At 37.8% G+C, this 21,764-nt stretch overlaps 1 protein-coding gene across 1 annotated transcript in view; it reads left to right on the top strand.

Moving 5' to 3' along the window:
- The window catches only part of LOC117370825 (dedicator of cytokinesis protein 3-like), a 184,802-nt gene that overhangs the window by 50,339 nt on the left and 112,699 nt on the right, over positions 1 to 21,764 (top strand). Inside the window, exon 2 of the mRNA XM_055221625.1 lies at positions 16,558 to 16,641. Within this exon, the coding sequence (XP_055077600.1) occupies positions 16,558 to 16,641 (84 nt within the window). The remainder of the gene's footprint in view (positions 1 to 16,557; positions 16,642 to 21,764) is intronic.

Genomic DNA, 21,764 nt, shown 5'->3' with positions numbered 1-21,764 from the left:
TTGTTGTTGTTTTTTTTCTTTGTGATATAATTTCTTGGTTTGTGAATGGCTGTTATAACTTATGTGTACATTTGTTTTTATAAGATTTAATTAAAATGAAAAACAATTCAAAGGATTACTCATATAGTTTTTATTTAATAATAAGCATTAGTAATAATAATGAAAACATTGTAACTATTTTCAAAACATGCAAAAATGTTAAAACCATATTAAAACACACATAAACAGCACAAAGATTCTATTAAAAGTGATTATTAGGCTACAGTGTAAAAATAAGTTATTCCTCACTTACCTTATGGATTCTCTCCTAATTATTAGTTTATTAGAATTTTTCACAACTCTCAGAGATCAGTTTTGCCATGACAGTGAAGCTTTTAACAACTAGCTAACCATGCACTTCCTGATTCTCTGACAGTAAAATTCTGCACTTATTTTTACCTCAAGACCTGCTTATACAATACAGCTGCACTGGGGCAAGACAAATTTTGCTCAAATACATGGGAAAGATTGGGTACAGGGATTATAATACCTAAATATAACCATGAACTAAATGACTTAAAGAGCAGAATATAGCTTGCAGATAGAATAGATATTTCTTGGGACTTTGTGATGAGCAGAAAATAGGCTGTAATTTTAGCCTATGCATCAAAATGTGATATCAATCCTATATTTGGATGAACTGAGATACAAAATCTGCAGAACTGTAATGGATCTGAGCACAGAGGAGCACACTGTTTCCCAAGGATATGTGCACACAGATGAAGGTCATGTAGGTTTTAGTCGAAGAGGTATGGAAGCTGTGAAGGGCCAAGACAAGGTGAAAAATGCAATATGTAAGATGCATATTGATTGCAAAAACAGTGTCCAAGATGCTTTATGTAACTTTTCTGGTGGAGGGTCTGCAACCTACTTTTGTCCTTTGAAGTTGTTACTGCTTTGTTTGGACTGTTCCACACTGCTCCTCTTGGACACTGACTGTGACGCTTGGGCTGCAGGACACAGAGAAACCAGAAAAAGCATACATCTTCTGAGTAATGCATCATGTTTTGTTGAATGACAGATGGAAGTAATGTAAATTAACAAATACAGGTCTTTGACAATGGCAAGATTGGGGATTATACCCACAATCCTACTTTAATAGAGTTCTTATCACTAACCACATGTCACCTACATATTTCAAACCTGTTTCCTTGTTTTTGTCACTTGCATTTAGTTGATAAGGATTGTCAAAAGTATTGAAAATCAGATACTGATTGGTACTAAAACTATTATCAAAACCAGGTACTTTTTTGAGCAGGTTTCGATACTAAAAAAGTCATATTCACAGGACAGAAATGAACCTTTCCTGAATATCTTTAGAATGAGCTTGAGCTGTATCAGAACAAGTGAAAGACCACATAGACTAGTATATGCTAATGAACCACTATGGAACCTACCTGGACGACTGAGGAATTACTCAAATATAAAACCTCATGGTATCAAGTCTTTTTCTTAGTTTTGAAAATCAAGTTTGAAATTACAACTGTACAAATGTATCAAAGCGAGAGTTGATACAGTACAAAGATGGTTTAAATTCAAAACACTAGACCGAGATTAACGCAGGCTGGCTGTGCAAGAGTCAGGAGCGATCACTTAATCTGAGACATGTGAAGAGGCCGTCCTGATGGATGAGAGGAGCTGTTTATGTGCACTTGTCTCACACTGGGAAATGTGCGCTCAGTGGAATATCAATTATAAAGAGCTGGAACACCATGCCCACACAGCACAATCAGGACAGACCCGCTGCATGGGACAGTAAATACACAGACAAGTCCACACTAAGCAGATGCAAGAGAGGGCTACACAATATATAGCAATCATATCAAAATAGCAAATAAAGTGAATTTAATTATCAAATCACAAAGATACAGTAAAAAAATACTCAAGCACTGTACTTTTACTTTTGTTCTTTATTACTTTCCACCCAAGAAACAGTTTCCCCTATTGATTATATTGTACTTTACCATGACATATCCAAAAGGTAAATTCACAAATGTTGAACCTGGTCATTTTTTATCACTGTATAACAGATACAGACATCTGCCTTTTTACAATATTAATTTTATTTGCCCCCCATCTGTGTTAAATATTATTGGCCTATAGAATGTTATGATGTCTAAAATCCAGCAATTACTCTGGTTGCCAGTGCTTTAACCTGCAGATAGATGACACATATAAGTCTTTCTCATTCTTGGTATATGGACAGGCTCACATAAGAACCAAAACACAAAATTATTACATACAGAACAATTTAGCCATCACGTACAATGTTTTTGTAAGTAAGAATAAATCAGCATTAGAATTGTTATCAGTAAAAACTAGATTTGATTTGAACAGATCCATCTCATATCTGGGGACACAGTTAGCTCATATTTATGGAATTTAAAATCAGATTTGTACAGTTCCCTAAGACAATATTTTTCACGTGATGAAAAATTTCCAGCATATTGAACCTAAAATCTCTTATGGCTGACTTTTCTCAACTTTAATCATGTCAAAAACAAGAAATGTGTCTAAAATACAGAAAGCATCATGTGCCCTATTTAAGATCATTAATTGGTCAGTATGTCCAGTTATGCAAGATTATATCACAAATCCATTCAAGCTGTCTTCATTTATTTTCTCTGCATCACCACATTTGATTTGACCTTTGCCCTTTGTGTGTTAGACCAAGTGTAGGACAGCCCTTGTTTTTTTCAGATATTGCACTATGTATTCTGTGGTTTGGGTTTGATTTCTGTTACAATGTTGTTTTCTCATCAAAAACGTACGTGGAGTTGTGTTTTGTTTCATTCACACATGTTTAACACACAAACCCTGCATATTTAGGCTTAGTTCTTCTCTTAAACTGAAAACACTCGTTCCACCTCGTGATGTCATGCGGTAATACAGGAAGTACTCCACTGTGTTTTTAAACTCCACACACCTTCAATAAAATCATTTGGATACTTTCAGCTCTGGAATTGCCAATCTTTACTGAACTAAAGCTAAACTGTAGCTGATAACTTGAAAAGTACCACTACAGGACATCACAAGGTGGAACAGAGCTTTGGAGATGCAGTCAGACTATTAACAAAAGATTACTCAAACATGTGTGAATGAAAAACAAAACTCCAGGTATGTTTTTGAGGAGGCAACAGCATTATAACATGGATTAAAGCTCACAAGAGTCAGTTTTGCGTAATATAGAACTTTTAAAACTAAGATTTCTACGTGGTATATTGGGTAAACATGAGGTCAGCCACTGTATAAAATGTACAAAATGTGCTTTCTGTTGGGTGCTGGGTTTACCCTCGGGCAAGCCTTGGCATTTGAGTAGGAGTGGCAATAAGAAGGTCAGATCTCAGTAGGAAGAAATTAGCCCTGTTTTCACTGTTTTAACACATAATTATTTTATACAGAAAACATAGGTCTTGCATTCCTGGTAATGGTGGGAGGATAGAAACACACAAACTTGCATACAAAGACTAGCCACTCTGCCACTGCAATGAGTTGAATATTTGCCCACATTTGTGTATATACAGATTGTGTTCATGTTCGATACTTTGACTTGGAAAAGGAGGGCAGGGGCCTATCCATGGGTCCAGAATAAAGAAAAATTAGGACCGTTGCCATATAGCGATTCATGATTTAAAACTAAATATTGTATGTTCTGAGTGGGAAGTCCTCAAAATGTTGCATATAACAGAAGCTGAAACCCAAGAATGACCTGTCCTCAACTCAGTTTTGCTATGATGTGAATGCAACCTATTTTGAAATTAAAAATACTGTCATAGTTGCTTGTACTTCTGTTCAATTTAGTTTAATAAAACATAACACAGACGAGGCAGTGTGGTGTCTTCTAATTTTATTCCTGTTGGGATTTATTTCATTATAATACAATTAAATGCATCCAGAGCCCCTCCTTTCTCATATTAACATCCATTATTGATGTTGACATTACATATTAAAAACACGAGCATGCTTCTGTACCACGCCCTGGTCAAATCCACTTCATAGGCCTCTTTGTGGGATCAGACTGGAATGACTTGTTGTTGTGTTGTGGTGGGTTTATTACTGTGTTGCACAAGTTATTTGTATAGTTTTTGTTTTGTGCAGTGGTGCCTAATTGTTATGTTTGAAGTGGGAATGTCAATACATGGAACAGTATTTCATTTTCTACTTGACAGGATTTTTTTTTTTTTTTTTTTTTTTTTTTTTTTCCCATTGCATTTTGGTTGTAACAAATGTACATATTCATTCTAGTATTTTTGACTAGAATCATTTATTACCAGATTATTTTATTTGTTTGAACTTTTCTGTAAATAGTTTAATATAATTTTGAAATATAAAATAAGTAAACCCGCCAAGGGAGTAAAGGTGTGATATCCATAATAAATTCATAACATATGGTAAATGGTCACATTGTTATATAGAACTAAAAGGGGAAACTTTCAAGGCACTCAGAGCGCTTTATATCAAGTAACCACTCACCCATTCACACATATACAGCAGTATATGCAGGGCAAGATGTGTTAAGTGTCTTGCGGTAGGACAGCATTAATCTGTGGGAGCTGGAATCGCACCGGCAACCTTTGGGTGAATAGATCTGACTGTTCAAACAATGATGTTCACCTCAAGAGCGGGATTTGAACCCCCAACCTTTGGATCAGTGAACAAACACTCTACCAACTGAGCTCCTGTCGCCCAAAATATTGAAACAAGTCAGAAAATCCAAGGTACATTAAAAGAATTGTATGTAACCTGCACTCTAATAGTTTTACATTGTATTACAATCACAACCTGAACCTAGGTTACCAGGACACATATAAGTTTTTCATTCTCAGTATATGCCCAGGGCTTGCCTCATGTGAAAGCTCAGAACCTCCAGAATTCACTCACTGAGCTGCAGAGGCTGCACTAGCACTGATTCATGATTGTCTGCAGGTGCTGGGGTTTGGACAGTGAGGATTCAGATCAGAAAGAGTCCTTTTATAATTAAACCAACTGAATTTCAGCAGTGAAACTGGAAACCTAACCACTGTGGTAACTTTTCAATGGTACCCAGCCCAGAACAGAATTACAACTGTTATTTGTAAGAGCAACATTTATTTGCACATGTCAACCTCATATCTGGGGATACAAATCCTCCTGTCCCTTTAAATCCTCCTTTCACGGTTTGACAATCATTGCTCACATCTACTGATCTCTTTGCATGACTGTACTTTCTGCCCATAGTTGCATATTGCTTCCTTATTGCATAACTCGTCATATCAACACACAAAACAGAGCATAGGACTTTATCCACATCCTCACCATCTGGATGACAACATGGAGCTCTTTTGGCTGGCCTCTCTGCATACAGTTCCTGGCTGGGTGGAGGAAGCTTGTCTCTGGGCACAGACACAGCGGAGGCAGGCTGATAATTGCATGTCATGGAGGAAGTATACAGAGCAGGGGTCAATGCGTTCATGTGGAGAAGGGGATGAATAATGCAGACTTAGTCTAGAGTCTAAGGCGCTGTACTTGATTTTTACTGACTTTAAAACATGAAAAACAGTACATTTTAAATGTTTTGCAGTGCTCCAAAGTTACACCTCACTTACCTTAAAAATTACAAGCCTAATTATTCATGATGAGTCACAACTTTCAGAGGCCAGAGCGGAGTTTTGCCGTGGTGACGCGAATAACAACTAGCATGCTAATGTGCACCTCCTGATTATTTAACAATTTAACGTTTTATAATTAGATACATTGTAGAATATATCTATTCTGGGGCAAGACAAATTTTGTTCAAATACGGGGGAAAACATGGGTACAGGCCCTTTAAAAATGGTTTTGTTTTGACTGTGAGCCTCTCCTAAGAGTTTCTTGAAGATTACCTAGTGGACATGCTACTTAGGTTGCAAGCTAAAGTTTTGGTTGTTGTTGTGATTATTCATCATCTTGAATTGGACTTTGTGTTTGATGATATATTTTATAGAAAAAGTGTTAAATTTACAAGAGGAGAAAAAAAAATGCACTGCAACTTCCATTACTGCAGTGCACATGTGTTACAGCCATAGACTGCATAAAGAAGTGGATTAAGTGAGTGTAACGTCACCCATAGCGTTCGGCTCCAGGCAAATGAAGCTCATCGAGGTCAAGTTCCATATTTGGAATTACGATTGCGAGTATCATAGCAAACCAAAGAGCCATCCAGAGTGAGACTGCTGAAGGTAACGCCTCTTCCCATCCGCACCACTGGTTTACCATGGAGCGGCCACTTAGTTACACTGTCAATCAAACCTGTTGCTAAAGCTAGCAGGAGTGGCCTCGGGGAAAGAAGCCGCCTGATATGTTTGTTATTAATGTTCATATCTTGAAGTACAGACACAATAGCGAAATAAAAATACCAGGATCATGTAGACAAACATTTTAAGACCAAAATGACGAGCCTGACAGCAGAGAAGGGAGACAGTTCTCCAATGTAAAGTGAATTGGAGAATGAGTCGAAAGAGCTGGAAGCACAGCCATGAGCATTTCCTATCTGGAAAGTATCAGCTAGCATGTTAGCCATGTCCATTCATACATACTTGCTATCTTATATAGTATAGTATAGTATAGTATAGTATAGTATATAGTATAGTATAGTATATAGTATCTTGCTAGTTTTATACATTACAATATGATTGTTTATTTCTTAATGTAGTTGTCTTGAGTATTTTTAGTAAAAGTTTAAACAGAATGTCCTTTCAGCACCATATCATAATTATTAAATCTAAAGTAATGGGGTTTTTTTAAGGAACAGACTACAACCCTTAAAATATGTTGACTTTAAAGCATCATCTTTTGTCAAGTAATTATTTAATGTTGATACAAAACTTTTTTTTGTACTTAACTTTATGTAAATGAATGCTTTCAATTTAAACCTCTAGTCTAATCTCTCGCAGAATACATTTGACCTGAGTTAACCCCTGCCTTTTGGCCTGTGCAACTCCTGTATTAAGCACATGAGCAGTGTGTGCATTCATGTGTTGAGTGGGCTTTATAAATACTGGCTCTGCACTGGCACACTCCCTGATGGAGACTTAACCACTGACCTGTCTCTAAATACAGCCAATCTTTATGGAAATCCTGCCCTGTTTCAAGGTCCTGCTCTGACATTAGACCAAAGAGTGGTTCAAAGTGAGGGTGAGGCTGGGTTTACAGTTTTAACGAAAAATTATGTTTAAAATCTAACATATTTCTTTCTTTATATTTATTTATACAGGGAGACCCAATGAGCACACTCTTTTTCATGGTCGCCCTGTTTAAAATACAATACATGCAGATAAATAAACAAAACAAACAAGTAAACAAGTCCGTATAAAACATTAAAAACAGGTGCAGGTGTGTGTCTGTCACCAGATTATTAAGGGTCCCTCACTGTTTCCATGGTGATGAATACTTCACAGAACAACTTTAAGCGTATCTTTGTTTTTGTTTTATTGGCAAAAACAACATAACATGCATTCTTACTGTAATATGCATTCATACTCTCCACGGATCTGACCTGTAACTTGGTGTAGTGGCATCACAAGTTTAATGCCATACTGCGGAATGTTTGTTTTGCTTGTAATTCATGGTCTTGAGAAAAAAAGAAAAAAGAAAACAAAATCCTATCTCACATAGGCAAAACATTGATTTTTTTTCAAACAAAAGTCAAATTATGAAGTACACTGTAAATTCAAACATATTAAATCAAGATAATTTTTTTTTTTTTTCCTTTGCACTCTTGCCAACAGAGCCTTTAAAATTTGACTAAATACCTAAACTCCACATTTCATATAGAGCTGCTAAACTTGGCAGTACCTGGACGCCTCAAGAAGAGAATGAGGGGGAAAAGGGGCGGGGTCTGGGGCGTAAGGAACACTGTGATTAGTCTAACAGGTACTCACATTTTACCTCTGCCCCTGCAGCCAACTGTTTGTAATCAGAAACACCTGGCTGTAATCAGGGCAGTCATGAATGATGTCACATAGTACTTGAAGTCTTTGACTATTTTTGACCTCAACGCTGTAAGTGTACCAAGTAGCAAAAAAAAGTTGATTTAGTGTTTCGTTCCACTTTAAAGTTGTGTATTACTTTCACCTTTTGAAGAGGGCAGAGCGGTGGAAAGTATTGCTCCATCATCTGCTCCAGTGAACCAGCTGTCCCAGAGGCCAAGCAACAACCAAGTCCAACCACAAGTCTGATAAAGAACCCTGCACTTTGGAACTGTAAATATATCTTTAAAAATGTATCAAATGGAAATGACAATGAATAGGTTGGAGTGGCAGGCAAGCTAATCGTCTATATGGTAAAATTAGATGCAAAAAAAATAAAAAATCCAGAAATTTTTATCTATTTTGTTCACTAGCGTCTAAAAGTTGTGATTTTTTCAGTGTTTTGGTGGATGAAAGACTATAAACAAATCAATAAATGTATTAAAGACTAGTTGCCTTTAATAAATATATAAACATATTTTAAAATGTTTCTATAGCGCCTCACCTGTAGACTGTATCTGCCACCGATCTTTTTCTAATCATAAATTTCAAAAAGGTGAATGGGACCTATTTCAGTTATCAGATTTGTGACACAATTGTATCTAAACTCCACCACGGCTGAGCGCGTTTTAATTACTGATCACGTTGAGTGGGACAATGGTGTTGTCTGAAGGAGTAAGAAGTTATTACAAAGTTTGGCTTGAGTTTGATAAGGATTTGTGCTAAAAAGATACCTTGCACACTAGATAACTTTTCTACTGAGAGGTCTGCCATGTCCTTGTCCCTGTCATTGAGATGTTGATGGAATGTTACACTGTATTGCATTAAATCTGTGTATCTTGCAATGTCTTGTTACGGAAAGAATACAGTCAAAAACAGGCTTTCTTAGTGGGCTTGGCTCTCCACAGTTCTGACCAGTAACTTGGCCAAGCTGTGTCACCTCATTGTTTCCATGGAGACAGATACATTTCATACTGTGTGACATTCAAGGCAAAGCACAAAAATCATCATGCAAGCAGGAGGCCGACTGCCCATCAGAAAAGTTGCAAAATGAACCTTTTAATATCACAGACTGTATAAAGAAGGGGACTAAAGGAGTGTGACGTCATCCATAGTGTTCCCATAGCGCCCACGTCACCCATACCACGCCCATACTCACTTCCTACGTGAAACGCGGCAGCTAGCAGGTTAGCTACTTCCATTTATATATAGAGTCTATGATTTAGACACATTTCTCCTGTTTAAATTCTCCTGCAGTCCTGTAGCTCCCATGACGACAGCAAACACGCACACCCACACATGCGATCGTCCGTGCATATAGTACCATCACATATAAATAAATGAGACGTCTCGTGTGGAAAAGCCTCAGTGTTCTCATTACATATGCGCAGACTTCTGTTTTGAGATTTCACCCATGTCACGTTAAAGCAAGAACCCAGCTGGTACACTGTGCAGTTAGAGACGTAATGGGGTCGAAGAGGGCAAGTATATGTGTCAGTTGTGCCTTTGAGCACAGTGAAGGAAGGGGGAAATGGTATGATTCTAGACTTAGTCATAATAAGGTCAGAATCATTTTGTGTGATTGTTGGTCAGTAAAGAAAACTAGCTAAAGCAAAACGAGTTGTGTTTAATTGTACTTATTCCTCACTTTCCTAATACATTCCTATCATCCTTATTATTCACCTTGATGAGTTAATAAGTGTTTTTCACAACTATCAGAGGCCAGAGCAGAGTTTTGCCATCACAGTAACTCTAACAACTAGCATGCTAACTGTGCACTTCCTGGTTCATGCAATAAAAATGCTTTCTTAATAGATGCAGACAGTACACAGCGACTTATTCTGACCCTAAGAGTACAGCCACTTTAATGTTGCATCATGTAACTTTTCAGGTGGAAAGTCTGCCACTTGCTTGTCTGCTGAGATGTTATGAATTGCCTAGAATGTTTCACAGTACGGCATTATCCTAGACTCTATGGAGAGAAGTGGATGACGCAACCAGGCCAAGTTACAGGCCAGGTCTGCGGAGACACAATGCATGTACCTGGACAAGTTTGATGCAATGAAGTTTAATGGAATTCTAGTCTGAAAATATAGGTCTCCTTTAATTCTTGAAGCTCCTCATATGTTTTGAAAGATTGTCATGAGATGTAAGCCTAGCTCTCCTCCTCTGATGCTGTTGTTTTTATACCAATTCCAAGACAACTAAACTGCAAGAAATTCCAAAGTAGTTTAAAGTCTATTTATGATCATCCCTCATCTTCAAGGCAAGACACAAAACTATTATTCCTTGAAGGTTTTAGGTCGTGTTGTGGAATGAAATGAGTTGACATTTTGGACCAAAACATCTATGCAATCTGATCTCCACACTGCTTTAAGATGCCCTGGCATGTACTTTTTATTTTGGCTAACTTTTTGCTAATTGTGTCTGGCACCTGTCCAATATGCTCTTGTCAGTGCACATGCTTGCTTCCCCTATATGTGGTGTTCTGTTCTTTCACTTGTGGCACTGTAGGGACTGTACACGATGGTGGGAGAGAAGAAAAGGCTTTTGAAAGGACAAACAGACAGAACTAGTCTCACCTGTGCAGGCAGAGGCAGGAAGAGACTTGCTGATATTAAGTTGATCCAGATTCCCTCCTCAGACGAACATGTCAAACAGCAGCTCTACAGCGTTCATTCACACAAATATATGTGATCTTCTGACTCTTTTGCCCAATTCCAAACACTTTTACTGTCAGCGTGAACTGCGTTCACACCACACTCGCCCCACTCCAGAGTGCGAGTGGAGCCGCTCCGACACCTGCTATTTCAAGCTTTCTCGGACCGGGCTTTTAATGCGGTGCAAAATGCGACTGTTGGGTTCACACCGGCCCAAGTGCACGACTTTCAGAGCAAAAGCTCTTTTACGTCGACCTAACCAGTGGCGGTGTGAAAACAACCTAAGAAGGACAGCCTGGACACAAGCTGCTGGAGATAGAAGATGTTAGTATACCTCCTCCGAGAGACGAGGGTGTAACCCAGTAGAGAAAATGTGCCTTATTTCTCTCCTATTAATACTCTCATTTTATTTTGAAAACTTTTATTTTGGTAGAGGAAGTGTGATCCTATCACTCTCTTTAATGACTTCCTGTCCTGTCAGAGACGTTGGGTGATAATGACCTTATTTGTAATAAAAAAAAAAAAAAATCGTATTTGTTGAAAGATGCCATGTCAGGTTCACATTAGTTTTTCATTGTTTTACACTTTGGACACACACAAGAGAAGCTGTGTGAGAAGCCTTTATTTTGCAAAGCTAACAGACTGTTGGTGAGAGCATGTTTATTTAATTTAATGTAAATATGGTACAAACTCAAAATTCTAATTGGGAATTGTTCATGCTAATTTAAGCTGATTGCATCCGTGAACCAGAGCGGCCCTGACAGTGTGCTGTGTTCAAGCTAAACCATCGTCTTGGTGAGTCAACATGTACTTAATATAAAGTATCATCGTGTAAAAACATGCTAACGTATGGCTAACGTGTGGCTAATGTGATGCTAACGTGATGTTAATGCTAATCGCGAGTGGTAAACTACTACTTAAGATCAATATGAAACTTATTTGTTCTTGTTTTAGGGTATTTTAAAGCAAGATTTAAGTTGACTACAAATGTCAGCGCACTTATATTTAATTTTGCACTGTTTTCTGGTCAGACGTGATGCTTATTTTGATGCGAAATGCAGATGTGTATCTGCAAAACCATGTGATGTAATGCTAAAGCAGCTAAGGTTTACTGATTCTGTGGAGAAGTAATGGTATTATTATTACCTGTTTGGCAATGTAAATAATTTAATTTCGTGATTTACAAACGCTTAATAGGGATTGAAAGCCAATAATTTCTATTTTTACTTTATTGAATCGTTTCTGCAATGAACTGTTTGCCTGAATGTTAAACTGTGGGTAAACTGAGCCTGTGAGCGCGGAGCAGTGTCGGGTGTGTCGCTTTTCTTATTTAGTGGCAAAAGAACAGAGAAAGAGACAATCCCGGACAGGATTAAGAGGAAGAAACAACAACGTGGATACCTAAAAGTTTAGGCTTTGCTGGAGTTACTGGGTTTGTTGTACAGGTCGAGTTAGTTTAAGAGTAATGCATCAGGATTTGCTGTCCTTGTTTACACGGTGAGAAAAGACCAGCGCGGGACAAAAGCACGTGTCCCCTGTGTCACAGCGGTGGATTTGTTTTCATCTGAGCAGGACAGCATCACAGTGAGTAAAGCTGATGAAGTTACAGTACCTAGCTTGCCTTTATGGGCTGGACACAGGCATGCGTATAGACGTCAGGTGCTGCTTGTGATGTTGTAGAGCAAATTGTGCCGGTGGACACCCAGGACATGGATGTTTTAGGCTCAGGAGGTTACAGATGTGGTCAGCAGTGATAGTATTTCCACGTGTAGAGGACGAGTTTCATTATTTATCTTATTCTGACGCCTGCTCGTGTGTGTGCGGTAAAGTGAGGCTGAGCGCGCACGCAGGCCAAATTAGATTTTGCGCCTTCACTTTGTATTTGTCGTGTATTTTTGTGCAGGTGACAAAGGCTGAAAGGCTGAACAGCTATTAAGTTGGCAGGGTGCAAAATCTGCATTCCTTGAAAAAAGAAACAACAAAAAACTCTACACTGCCATCCAAAATTACCTTCCTGCGGCTATGAAGCTATAGTTACTGCTACTGCTACTACAAAGATTAGAGAATGGAAATGTACTTTTAACTAGCTGTATACTTTATTCTTATGCAGGCTAGGTTTTTTATGGTTGGTGACAATTCAGAAGACTCAGAGGAGATGGCGATCCTGTCCCAGAACCCCGATCTGTATGTGGAGAACTTTCTCTGCTCTCCTTGTAGATCCCATCACGTTTAACCACTCAAACTGCCACAAGAGGAATCTTTCTGAACAATTGACTTTGACTGAAACTATTGAAATATCACTGAGCTCAGTAGGATTTGGGGTTTTTGATTTATTGTGAACAATTTATAACATAGATTGCTGGCTGCTAAGTTTCTAAACATTTTCATTTAATTTAATTTTCATACCTAATAGTAAACCATCATTGCTCATTTCTGCCTTCTGCCATTTCATTTACATGCACACTGTTTTTATTCCCTTAAACTACTAGATTACTTTAATATACTATTCTTGAGTCGGGGTTTACAAGTGAGCAAGGAAACGGATAATGCTAAAGAAGGACAAACTCTAATAGTTGATGACGCCGTAACTGCAGAAAAATGTTAATTATGAGCTGATTGTATCCTTGCTCAGACTATGCAGGGAATAAAAAATTCTATAGCAGTACCCAGCCTTATAGTCCCATTATTTCAATAAAGCATTCTATCTATCTAATGTAATAAACCACAGTTAACTTTGACACTATTTTCTTATATCACTACTGGAAACATTTCAGTTTGGTGGCATACATAATAACAACTGTGTAATCAGATTGTGAAAGCACAAATGAACTCACCTGATTAAACACAGAGAGGCAGTAGACTGAAGAGGTCTACAATAGTACAGACTGCACGAGAACACATGAATGGGTTTATCATGTAATCTAATGAGTATATTGAAAGACTATGCTGGAACTTAATGACAAGGGAGGGTACAATAGTTGAATTTGGGAATAGCATCAGCTTGACTTTTGATGTTGTTTGTAAATGTGTGCTTATAAGAGTTCAGATTAAAATGATTTGTTTTGTTTTCCATGAAAGTGTGAAAATTCTTGGATTATTGAAAAAGAAAAAAAGTGGTAAGCACAGAAGTATTGTTAAGGTAAATATGTTGTGATTTGTAGTCTGTATATTAATGTCAATTGCGGTAAAAGTAGTAGTAGGTTTGGTATAGGAGCAAAAGTAGTGGTAGTTGTAGTAGTAGAAGTAATAATAGTAGTAGTAGTGAAAAAACGTTTTAAACCTTGTATTCAATGATTCATAAAGATAACAGAACATTAAATATATATGACTCTTGTGTCATACTTTCAATAGAAAATTATGCATATGTATACAAACGATCATTCCAATCGCATCTGTTCAAATCTGCTGCATAATCCATATTCTGCTGCAGATTAAACTGACATATGAGTAAAAGTAATATTCAGATTAACCTCAAATGTATTGATTCAGTCACATTTGCAGTTAGCAGTTTTATAAAATACATACAGCACAAACCGCCATGTGGACAAGCGGTAGAGCTGCACTACATATGAAGGAAAAAACCTGTTTTTGACTTTGCCTGTCTTTGATTCACTGAGAAAGAATGAGAGATGGAAGGAAAGAGAGAGGGTAGAGAGAAAGAGATGGAGAGAGAGGGAGAGAGATAAACACAGAAAGAGGGAGAAGAGAAAGAAAGGGTAGAGAGTAAAAAGAAAGTGAAAGAAAGAATGAGATGGAAGGTGAGAGAGGGAAAAGAGAAAGAATGAGAGATAGAAGAGAGAAAAGAGCAAGAGGATGGAGAAAGAGGAAGAGGAAAACAGAGGGAGAAGACAGGGTAGACAAAGAGAATGAGAAGGAGAGAAGAGGGGGAAGAGAAAGCGAGAGAGGGTATAGAAAGAGACAGGTGGACAGAGAGAGAGAGAGAGAGACAAAGAGAAAGTGAGAGAGGGAGAAGACAGAGGGTAGAGAGAGAGTGTGAAAAAGTTTTGAAAAAAAAAGTTTTTGAATTTTCTGGATAGTCACAGTTAACTAGCTAACTTTGTAAATATTGTAAAGTTAAAATGACTTTCCAAAGTCAGGGAGTATGAAGACATTCTCTGTACTCTGTGGCAGTTGTAGCCGAAACTGTCCTGGGGCAGAGTGACAGAAGAAAAGCCGATCTGTGCTAATGGATCTCCATCCACCACTATACAGCCCCATTATATGCAATCCACCAGTTTCCTGATTAGTGCTAATTTGGTTGATTCCAAGTTTTCATTAATGTAATTTTTAGTAACTAAAACTAAATACAGTGTAAATAAAAAAGCAATCATATAATACTAAAACTATAACTAATTACAAACATGTTTGTCAACTACAACTAAAACTAGATTCTAACAACTAAAAGTATCAATATTTTTGTCAAATAATACTTACATTTTTTAACCCCAGATTACTCAACATCCAAGAACACATGTACCATGAAGCAATACGATATGTATTGTAGTTAAAGTCCCAACGCTAACTTTTTAGTCAAACAGAAATTAAAAGCAGGTTGTTTTCCATTTTTATGCTTTCATTGTTCTGAAAAACATACATCCTTTCTGTGAGCTTGCATCTCCACAAACCTGACTCTTATTTGGCTTTTGAATAAAATGTTCTAGTGTATACCATAAAACATATCTATCTCTATGGACAATGTTCCAAAGTTTGGTTTAAAATTTCAATTTCCGTAGAGTCACGCAGGTGCCACCAAAAAACTATGGTGTTGCTTTAAAATACTTGTTATAAATTGAGCTGACACTTGGACAGACGGAGCAGACGTCGGCTTTGTCTTGAGTTTGATGAGTGCGGATTGAATGAGGAAAATCCACTGGAATCAGGTCCTGTAGCCTCCAGATGTAATTTGTACAGAGAGGGAGAGGGTCTTATTAAAAGAGACAGTGAAGCGTAGACAGGGGAGTCGTGTAAGCCCTATGATGTTTCAACTATTTTTGGAGAAGGTTTGGCCCAAAATTACCTCTGAAGGAAAAGTTTATTGAAAAGTTGTATCATTTTAGCTCCTGGCCATAATTTAATGTATTACTTTGAGTGCTTGTTAAAGGTGCCCTTTTTAACTTTCCTTGTGGGGCTGTGTGTAACAAGTTTGCTCCGTGGTGCTGTTATTGGCTTACCTTGAGTGTTCCGCAGTATAGCATTAAACTTGTCTATCTTGCATTTATTCATTTACAGACATTTGAAGTGCCTTCAAAAACATAAGTTCTTATTGTGTGTGGAGCTGCCTCTCCGGAGATGATGGTGGATGATTATGGCACTGCTGGAGTGATGGTACTTGTACATTTTATAAAAGTAGTGGATGCAGTAGTAGGGCACTGAAAGTGTGCGTGTTTGCAGTGATGGCAGAAAAATAGAGTGGTCACTGTGGTCCCCCAACCCAAAGGTCTTGATTGAAGGATTTATTCCAAGCGGGACAGAGACAAGGGGACAAAAAAAAACAAACAAGTTCAGTCATTGTGTTCTTAGGCAAGACACCGAAATTGCCTAGTGTGAAAGTGGTGTGTGCGTGATTGGTGGTGGTTGGAGGGCCAGATGGCATTGGCAGGCTTGCTTCCATCAGTCTGCCCCAGGACAGCTGGGGCTACAATAGTAGCTTACCACCACAAAGTATGGAGTGAATGAATAATGAGTACATTGTAGCGCTTACTTCACAGTGGTGTTCTAATGATCATATACACTACACTACACTACACTGCCTTGTACATTTGATTATTATATTAAACTTATACATCACCATAGGAACCAATCTAATGTTGTAGTAAACTTGCCATATACATATCATAAAATTCTAAATTAAGTATTGTGTGTGTTTTTTGCAGTGATCTGTAACTTCCGCGGCTCGGTGAATCAGGGCCTGGCTCTGGAGGTGGGAGAGACTGTTCAGATCCTGGAGAAGTGTGAAGGTAAGACAAGATTAATATTGTACTTTCATATTAAAGGTGCACTATGTAACTTTTCTTGTGGAGAGTATGACATCACCATGGAGCTCTTATTGCTTTGCCTGGAATGTACCTCAATTATGGCATTAAACAGATCTGTTTCCATGATGACAAGAAGGTGACGCAACTCAGAGTAGCAGGTCAGATCTGTAGATGGGCTTTTCTTCAAATAGAAAAGTTACATAGTGCACCTTTTAATATATTTTGTAAATGAAATTACCCTAACTTTTCTTGCCCATTTTTTATTTTATTTTACATTTTAACAACTCAAAATATTTTATATATTTAATAATAGATTCAGTTTCCCTCGCAGCAATGAATGATGTGTTAAATGCAAATGTTGTTTTAATGTTGCACCCTTAGAATTATAAAGTTTAGTTTGATATTTTCTGTTAATTGTTGAAATAATCTTGTTTTCACCCAACTCCTTCTTTCACTTTTGCAGTACGAGTGGTCAAAACTACCCAGCACACAGATACAGTGATCCTAATTGGACAAAATGATGCAGTATGGTCAAACATCCCACAATAATGACCAATCAAATACATAGTAAAAAAAGTACTGTAACAAACTTAAAATTTATGTCAATAGAGTCTGGATAGATATAGTTGTTGAAAACATATTGGAGAAAGAGGGAGAGAGAAAGAGAGGGTATAGAAAGAGATGAGGAGAGAGAGTGAAAGGGAGAGAGCAACAGAGAAAGAGAAAAGTAGAGAGAGAGAAGAGAAAGATGGAGAGTAAAAGAAACAGAGCGGGTGGGTATAGAAAGAATGGGGGAAAGATTGAGAGGGAAGAGAGAGAGAATGAAAGAATGAGCATTGGAAAGAGAGGTTATCAAAAGATGGGGAGAGAGCAAGAGAGAAAAACAAAAAGAGGGAAAGTGAAAGGAAAAATCAGACAGAAGGAAAGAGAGAGGGTAGACAGAGACAAGAGGGAGAAAGGGAGAAGAGACGGAGAGGGTAGAGGGAAAGAGATTGGGGGAATAATGGACTGACATGGGCAGAGTTGTGTTGCCCTGAGCCCTGTCTGTATGAATGGTCATGTATGTTAGTTAAAGAAGAAGCAGGAAGTGTTGTGTTTGTGGAGAATGGAGTAGAGAGAGAGCGCCATTATCTGCAACTGGCCAGGCTTGATACATCCATCAAATCTACTGTCTCCACACTAAGGAGGGGAGGATACAAGCATTTGGGGACAGAATGGAGACTCTGAAGGAGTTATAGTATTCAAAATCAGCTTTTATTAGCATTTAAATGTTTTTTTTCCTCAGTGTTGGCTTAATTTTGAGTGCTTCATGCATGTTTGAGTAATCCTGGATTTGAGACATTGAGTCATACATTAACAACAATAAAAGAAGGATAATTTGCTGCTAGCTTTGGTGAAATGCCACTCAGATGAGGAGGGCTGGCTGCATGGTTTAGGGGCATAGATTGTATAAAGAAGTGGATTAAGTGACCCATAACGTTCTGCTCCAGTCAAATGAAGCTGATCGAGGCTAGCAATTATAGGGGCGAATTTGGAGCCAAGTTCTACATTTGGAATTTGACCACGAGTATCAGAGCAAACCAAAGAGCCAATCCGGAGCGAGGTTGTTGTAGGTAATGTCCCTTTCTGCTTGCACCACTGGTTTAGCAGGGAATGGGCGCCAGGTTTGATTGACACCACCAACACAATGTCAATAAAACCTATTGCTAACACTAGTGGGAGCAAATTCAGGGAAAGGAGCCACCAGATTTGTCCGTTATTCATGTTCATATCCTGACTCACAGACAAAATGGCAAAATAAAGAACTAATAAAACTATCGTGAAGAGCGGGTTAATACGAAAATTTTAAGACAAGGCTCACTGCAGCAATTACAGAGAGGGGGCTGACAATTTCTCAATGTAAAGTGAATTGGAGCCAGAATCGATGGAGCCGGAAGCACGGCCATGATCACTTCCTGTTTTGAAATGTGCCGGCTAGCAGGTTAGCTATGTCCATTTATATATAGTCTATAGTTAGGGGCCAGGCAAGAATCAACCTGAAAATCGATCAACCTGTTTTTGTTACTAAATAAGACATATGCTTTCTCTGCTCTATAGTTAGTAATTATTTTATAGTCTTTACACATATTTATTATATTTTGAATGCTAATCTAAAACCACTTCAGAGTTGAAAAGTATGGAGCTGATTCCCTCCTACCCATTCATGGTACAGCCTTTGGCTAATTCTGGCATATTTACAGAAATGTCGATTAATATGCACTGTCCCTGAAATAAATAAATAAATAAAATAAATACACCACCAAATGTCATCACAAAAAAGTGCTGTTGGACCACAGCCCCAACTGGGTCATGATAACAAATTTTGAAGTTTGATATATAGAATTATCCCCCCAAAAAATCTAGAAACATGAAATAATATAAAAAAATCTAAATGAAACACTTAAGTAGTTTTGTTTCTATAATGAGTCATTGAAATTTTGTATTCAACCCTATACAGCTCAAGTCTTATTATAGCACAGAAAAGTAACAAAAAATTCCAAACTAATACAAAGAAAAAGTCCTCACGATAATTATTGACCCCCAAAAAGTATTGCTCCATCTTTCATATATTGAAGGATAACTCAATATAGTAATTAAAATGACAGGCCTTGGTACAGTTCAGCTGCTTGACAAGCAATTCCCTCGTACAGCGTGTTCGAATCAAAAAGGGTCTCAAACCTCCATCCTAACTTTAGACTGTCCAACCACAGATGCTAATTTATAGCGTGTCTCTCTCATTCAGAACAAAATATACAGCTTCTTTTGACCCGAACGTCTCTCTGATTGGTTAATCCACCAGACCCGCTGTTCTTTGTAAAGTTTTGTCAAAGGTTGTGGCTGGCCAGGTAAACAGTTAAGAGTTAGTGAGCAGGAGAGTAAAACAAAAAATCCATATTGGCTACATGGCTGAATTCTACTTACATCACTTTTTTTTTTTTTTTAAGTAAATCCAAAGGAAATTTAAGAGGATTTCATCAAAAGTAGTGGAAAGATGGGGTCCCACTTCAGTTTATTTTTAATTTAAGATTAGAATACATGTTCCTGTGGTGTTTTTTGGCATAAACCCTGGATATGACCTCTGTCTTAGGTTAGGACCTGGGGCAGAGGCACAGAATACGATCCGGATTACTTGGGTCATCTAAGGCCAAATGTTGTGGCATCTGTTACTACACAAACCCGGTGCACTCCTCTGATTATGGCGAGGTCATGCAAATTATAATCTGACCCTCCTGTTGTGAGACAGAGATGCTAACTGCTGTGCCATTTTTGGTGTACTTCTATAAACTAAGTTGTTGGTGGGGCAGAGCGGAGAGAGGGGACTGAGAGAGTGAAATGTAAGTGTAAGGCATATTTTGATATTTTGATAGTTGACTCTCTTGAAAAATTCACTGTATCTATTGCTTTTTCTACAAGTGACCCCATCGCTTTTTTGTGAAATTTGAAATTGAAATTTAAAAGCCCTTCTGGGGACTGATGTTGCGAATTAGCCTAAGACGGGGGTGTCCAAACTTTTCTCATTAAGGGCCACAAATACACAGACAAAGCTGAGGGTCGATTGAGTGCCATAGACTGGTCACCAATGCAGTAAATACTTCAAATCTGTGTGTTTTTTACAAGTTAGACTGAACCTCTAGACCTTTATTCATGCTTACATCCTCAGTGGGACAATATTTGACATGGGCAGTAAGTAGATTTTCAGAAATGCACAGTAAAAAGTACTGTTTAAGGTAATATAGGCCAATTCAACTGGAAGCTTGAGGGCCAAGAAAAATTAGTCTGAGGGCCACATTTGGCCCCCGGACCACAGTTTGGGCATGCCTGGCCTAAGATATAAACACTGTGATACCTGCATCCATGCTTGTATCTGTCTCTATTCAAATAATTAACAAAAAAGCCTAAACAAAAACAAAAACAAAAAACATGCAAGACCGTAATTGCAAAGATGTGCAGTAAAAATAGGACACAACACATTTTTGTTTTTTTTCTAAATGCATGCTTGTCTGTTTGCTCTCTTAACAGTAACTTTTGCTAGGATATAAATAGAACTTTAACATTTTAACTGAATCAACTTTTATCCATAGATTTATTATGAGAAATTGTGACATGTATTGCTCTCACACTCACACATCTCCAATGAATGTGGCATCAACATGAATTCATCTACTTACAGCAATATTTTGATGGGTTCGCAAGAAGATTTATACAGTAAAATATTTCATTTGATATGTCGAAATGGATTTTTATCTTTTTAAAAATCTTTTATCTATTCAACTGTAGTGCCAACCTTAAAGCTACAGTATGTAACGTTGTGGAGTTGGCACGTCACCAGCACAATTCCATGGAAATAGAAAGTTAAAAACCGAACTTTGGAACATTTTCAGTGTAGCTCGATCCATTTTATGCCATACTGTCAAATATTATAGCCAAAGGAACAATATTACCATGGAAACAAGCAGGAAGGGACCCTCTTCCAGGCCAAATAGGAGTCAGGTTTGTGGAGATGAAAGCCTACTCACAGCAAGGGCGCATGTTTTTCAATGTTTTTTTCAGTGCAATAAACTGAAATGGAAAAAAAAAACAAGAACATATTTCTATTTTTAGCTTGTTTTTGGCTAAAATGTTACATATCATGCTTTTAAAATGTATAGTTAGATTATTATTGCTTTGATCTAAATCACTGATGTGGAGTTGGCAGCCTGTACAGATATGCAACCCTCCCCTTCAGTTTAAAATATAGATTACCACTGTAACACTTAGAAAATCATTACACTTCCATTACGGCCCTGGTTGTAATTTAGATTGGTGTTTCAGTGCCTACGATTCTCAAGGGGCCATAGACTCAAACAGCGTCATTATTTTAAAGAGGGTTTTCAGATGTGTGCGGTAATTATAGCCACAGGGAACAGAGGAGAGAATATTTAAGTATACACTATTATCGCAGTCATGGGTGTGAAGGGGGCACCTGGAGATTGGGCACAGGAGAGAAACTATCATATGCAAGAAAAGGATTAGTAACTTGGATATGAGGTTGGAGGTGTTATGGAGGGCTATGTAATGACGGGCAG

The sequence above is a fragment of the Periophthalmus magnuspinnatus genome, chromosome 5, assembly GCF_009829125.3.
Source record: "Periophthalmus magnuspinnatus isolate fPerMag1 chromosome 5, fPerMag1.2.pri, whole genome shotgun sequence".
NCBI classification, from domain to species: Eukaryota; Metazoa; Chordata; class Actinopteri; order Gobiiformes; family Gobiidae; genus Periophthalmus; species Periophthalmus magnuspinnatus.
Note: the sequence above shows the minus strand (reverse complement) of the source record. Positions and strands in the feature narration are given on the sequence as shown.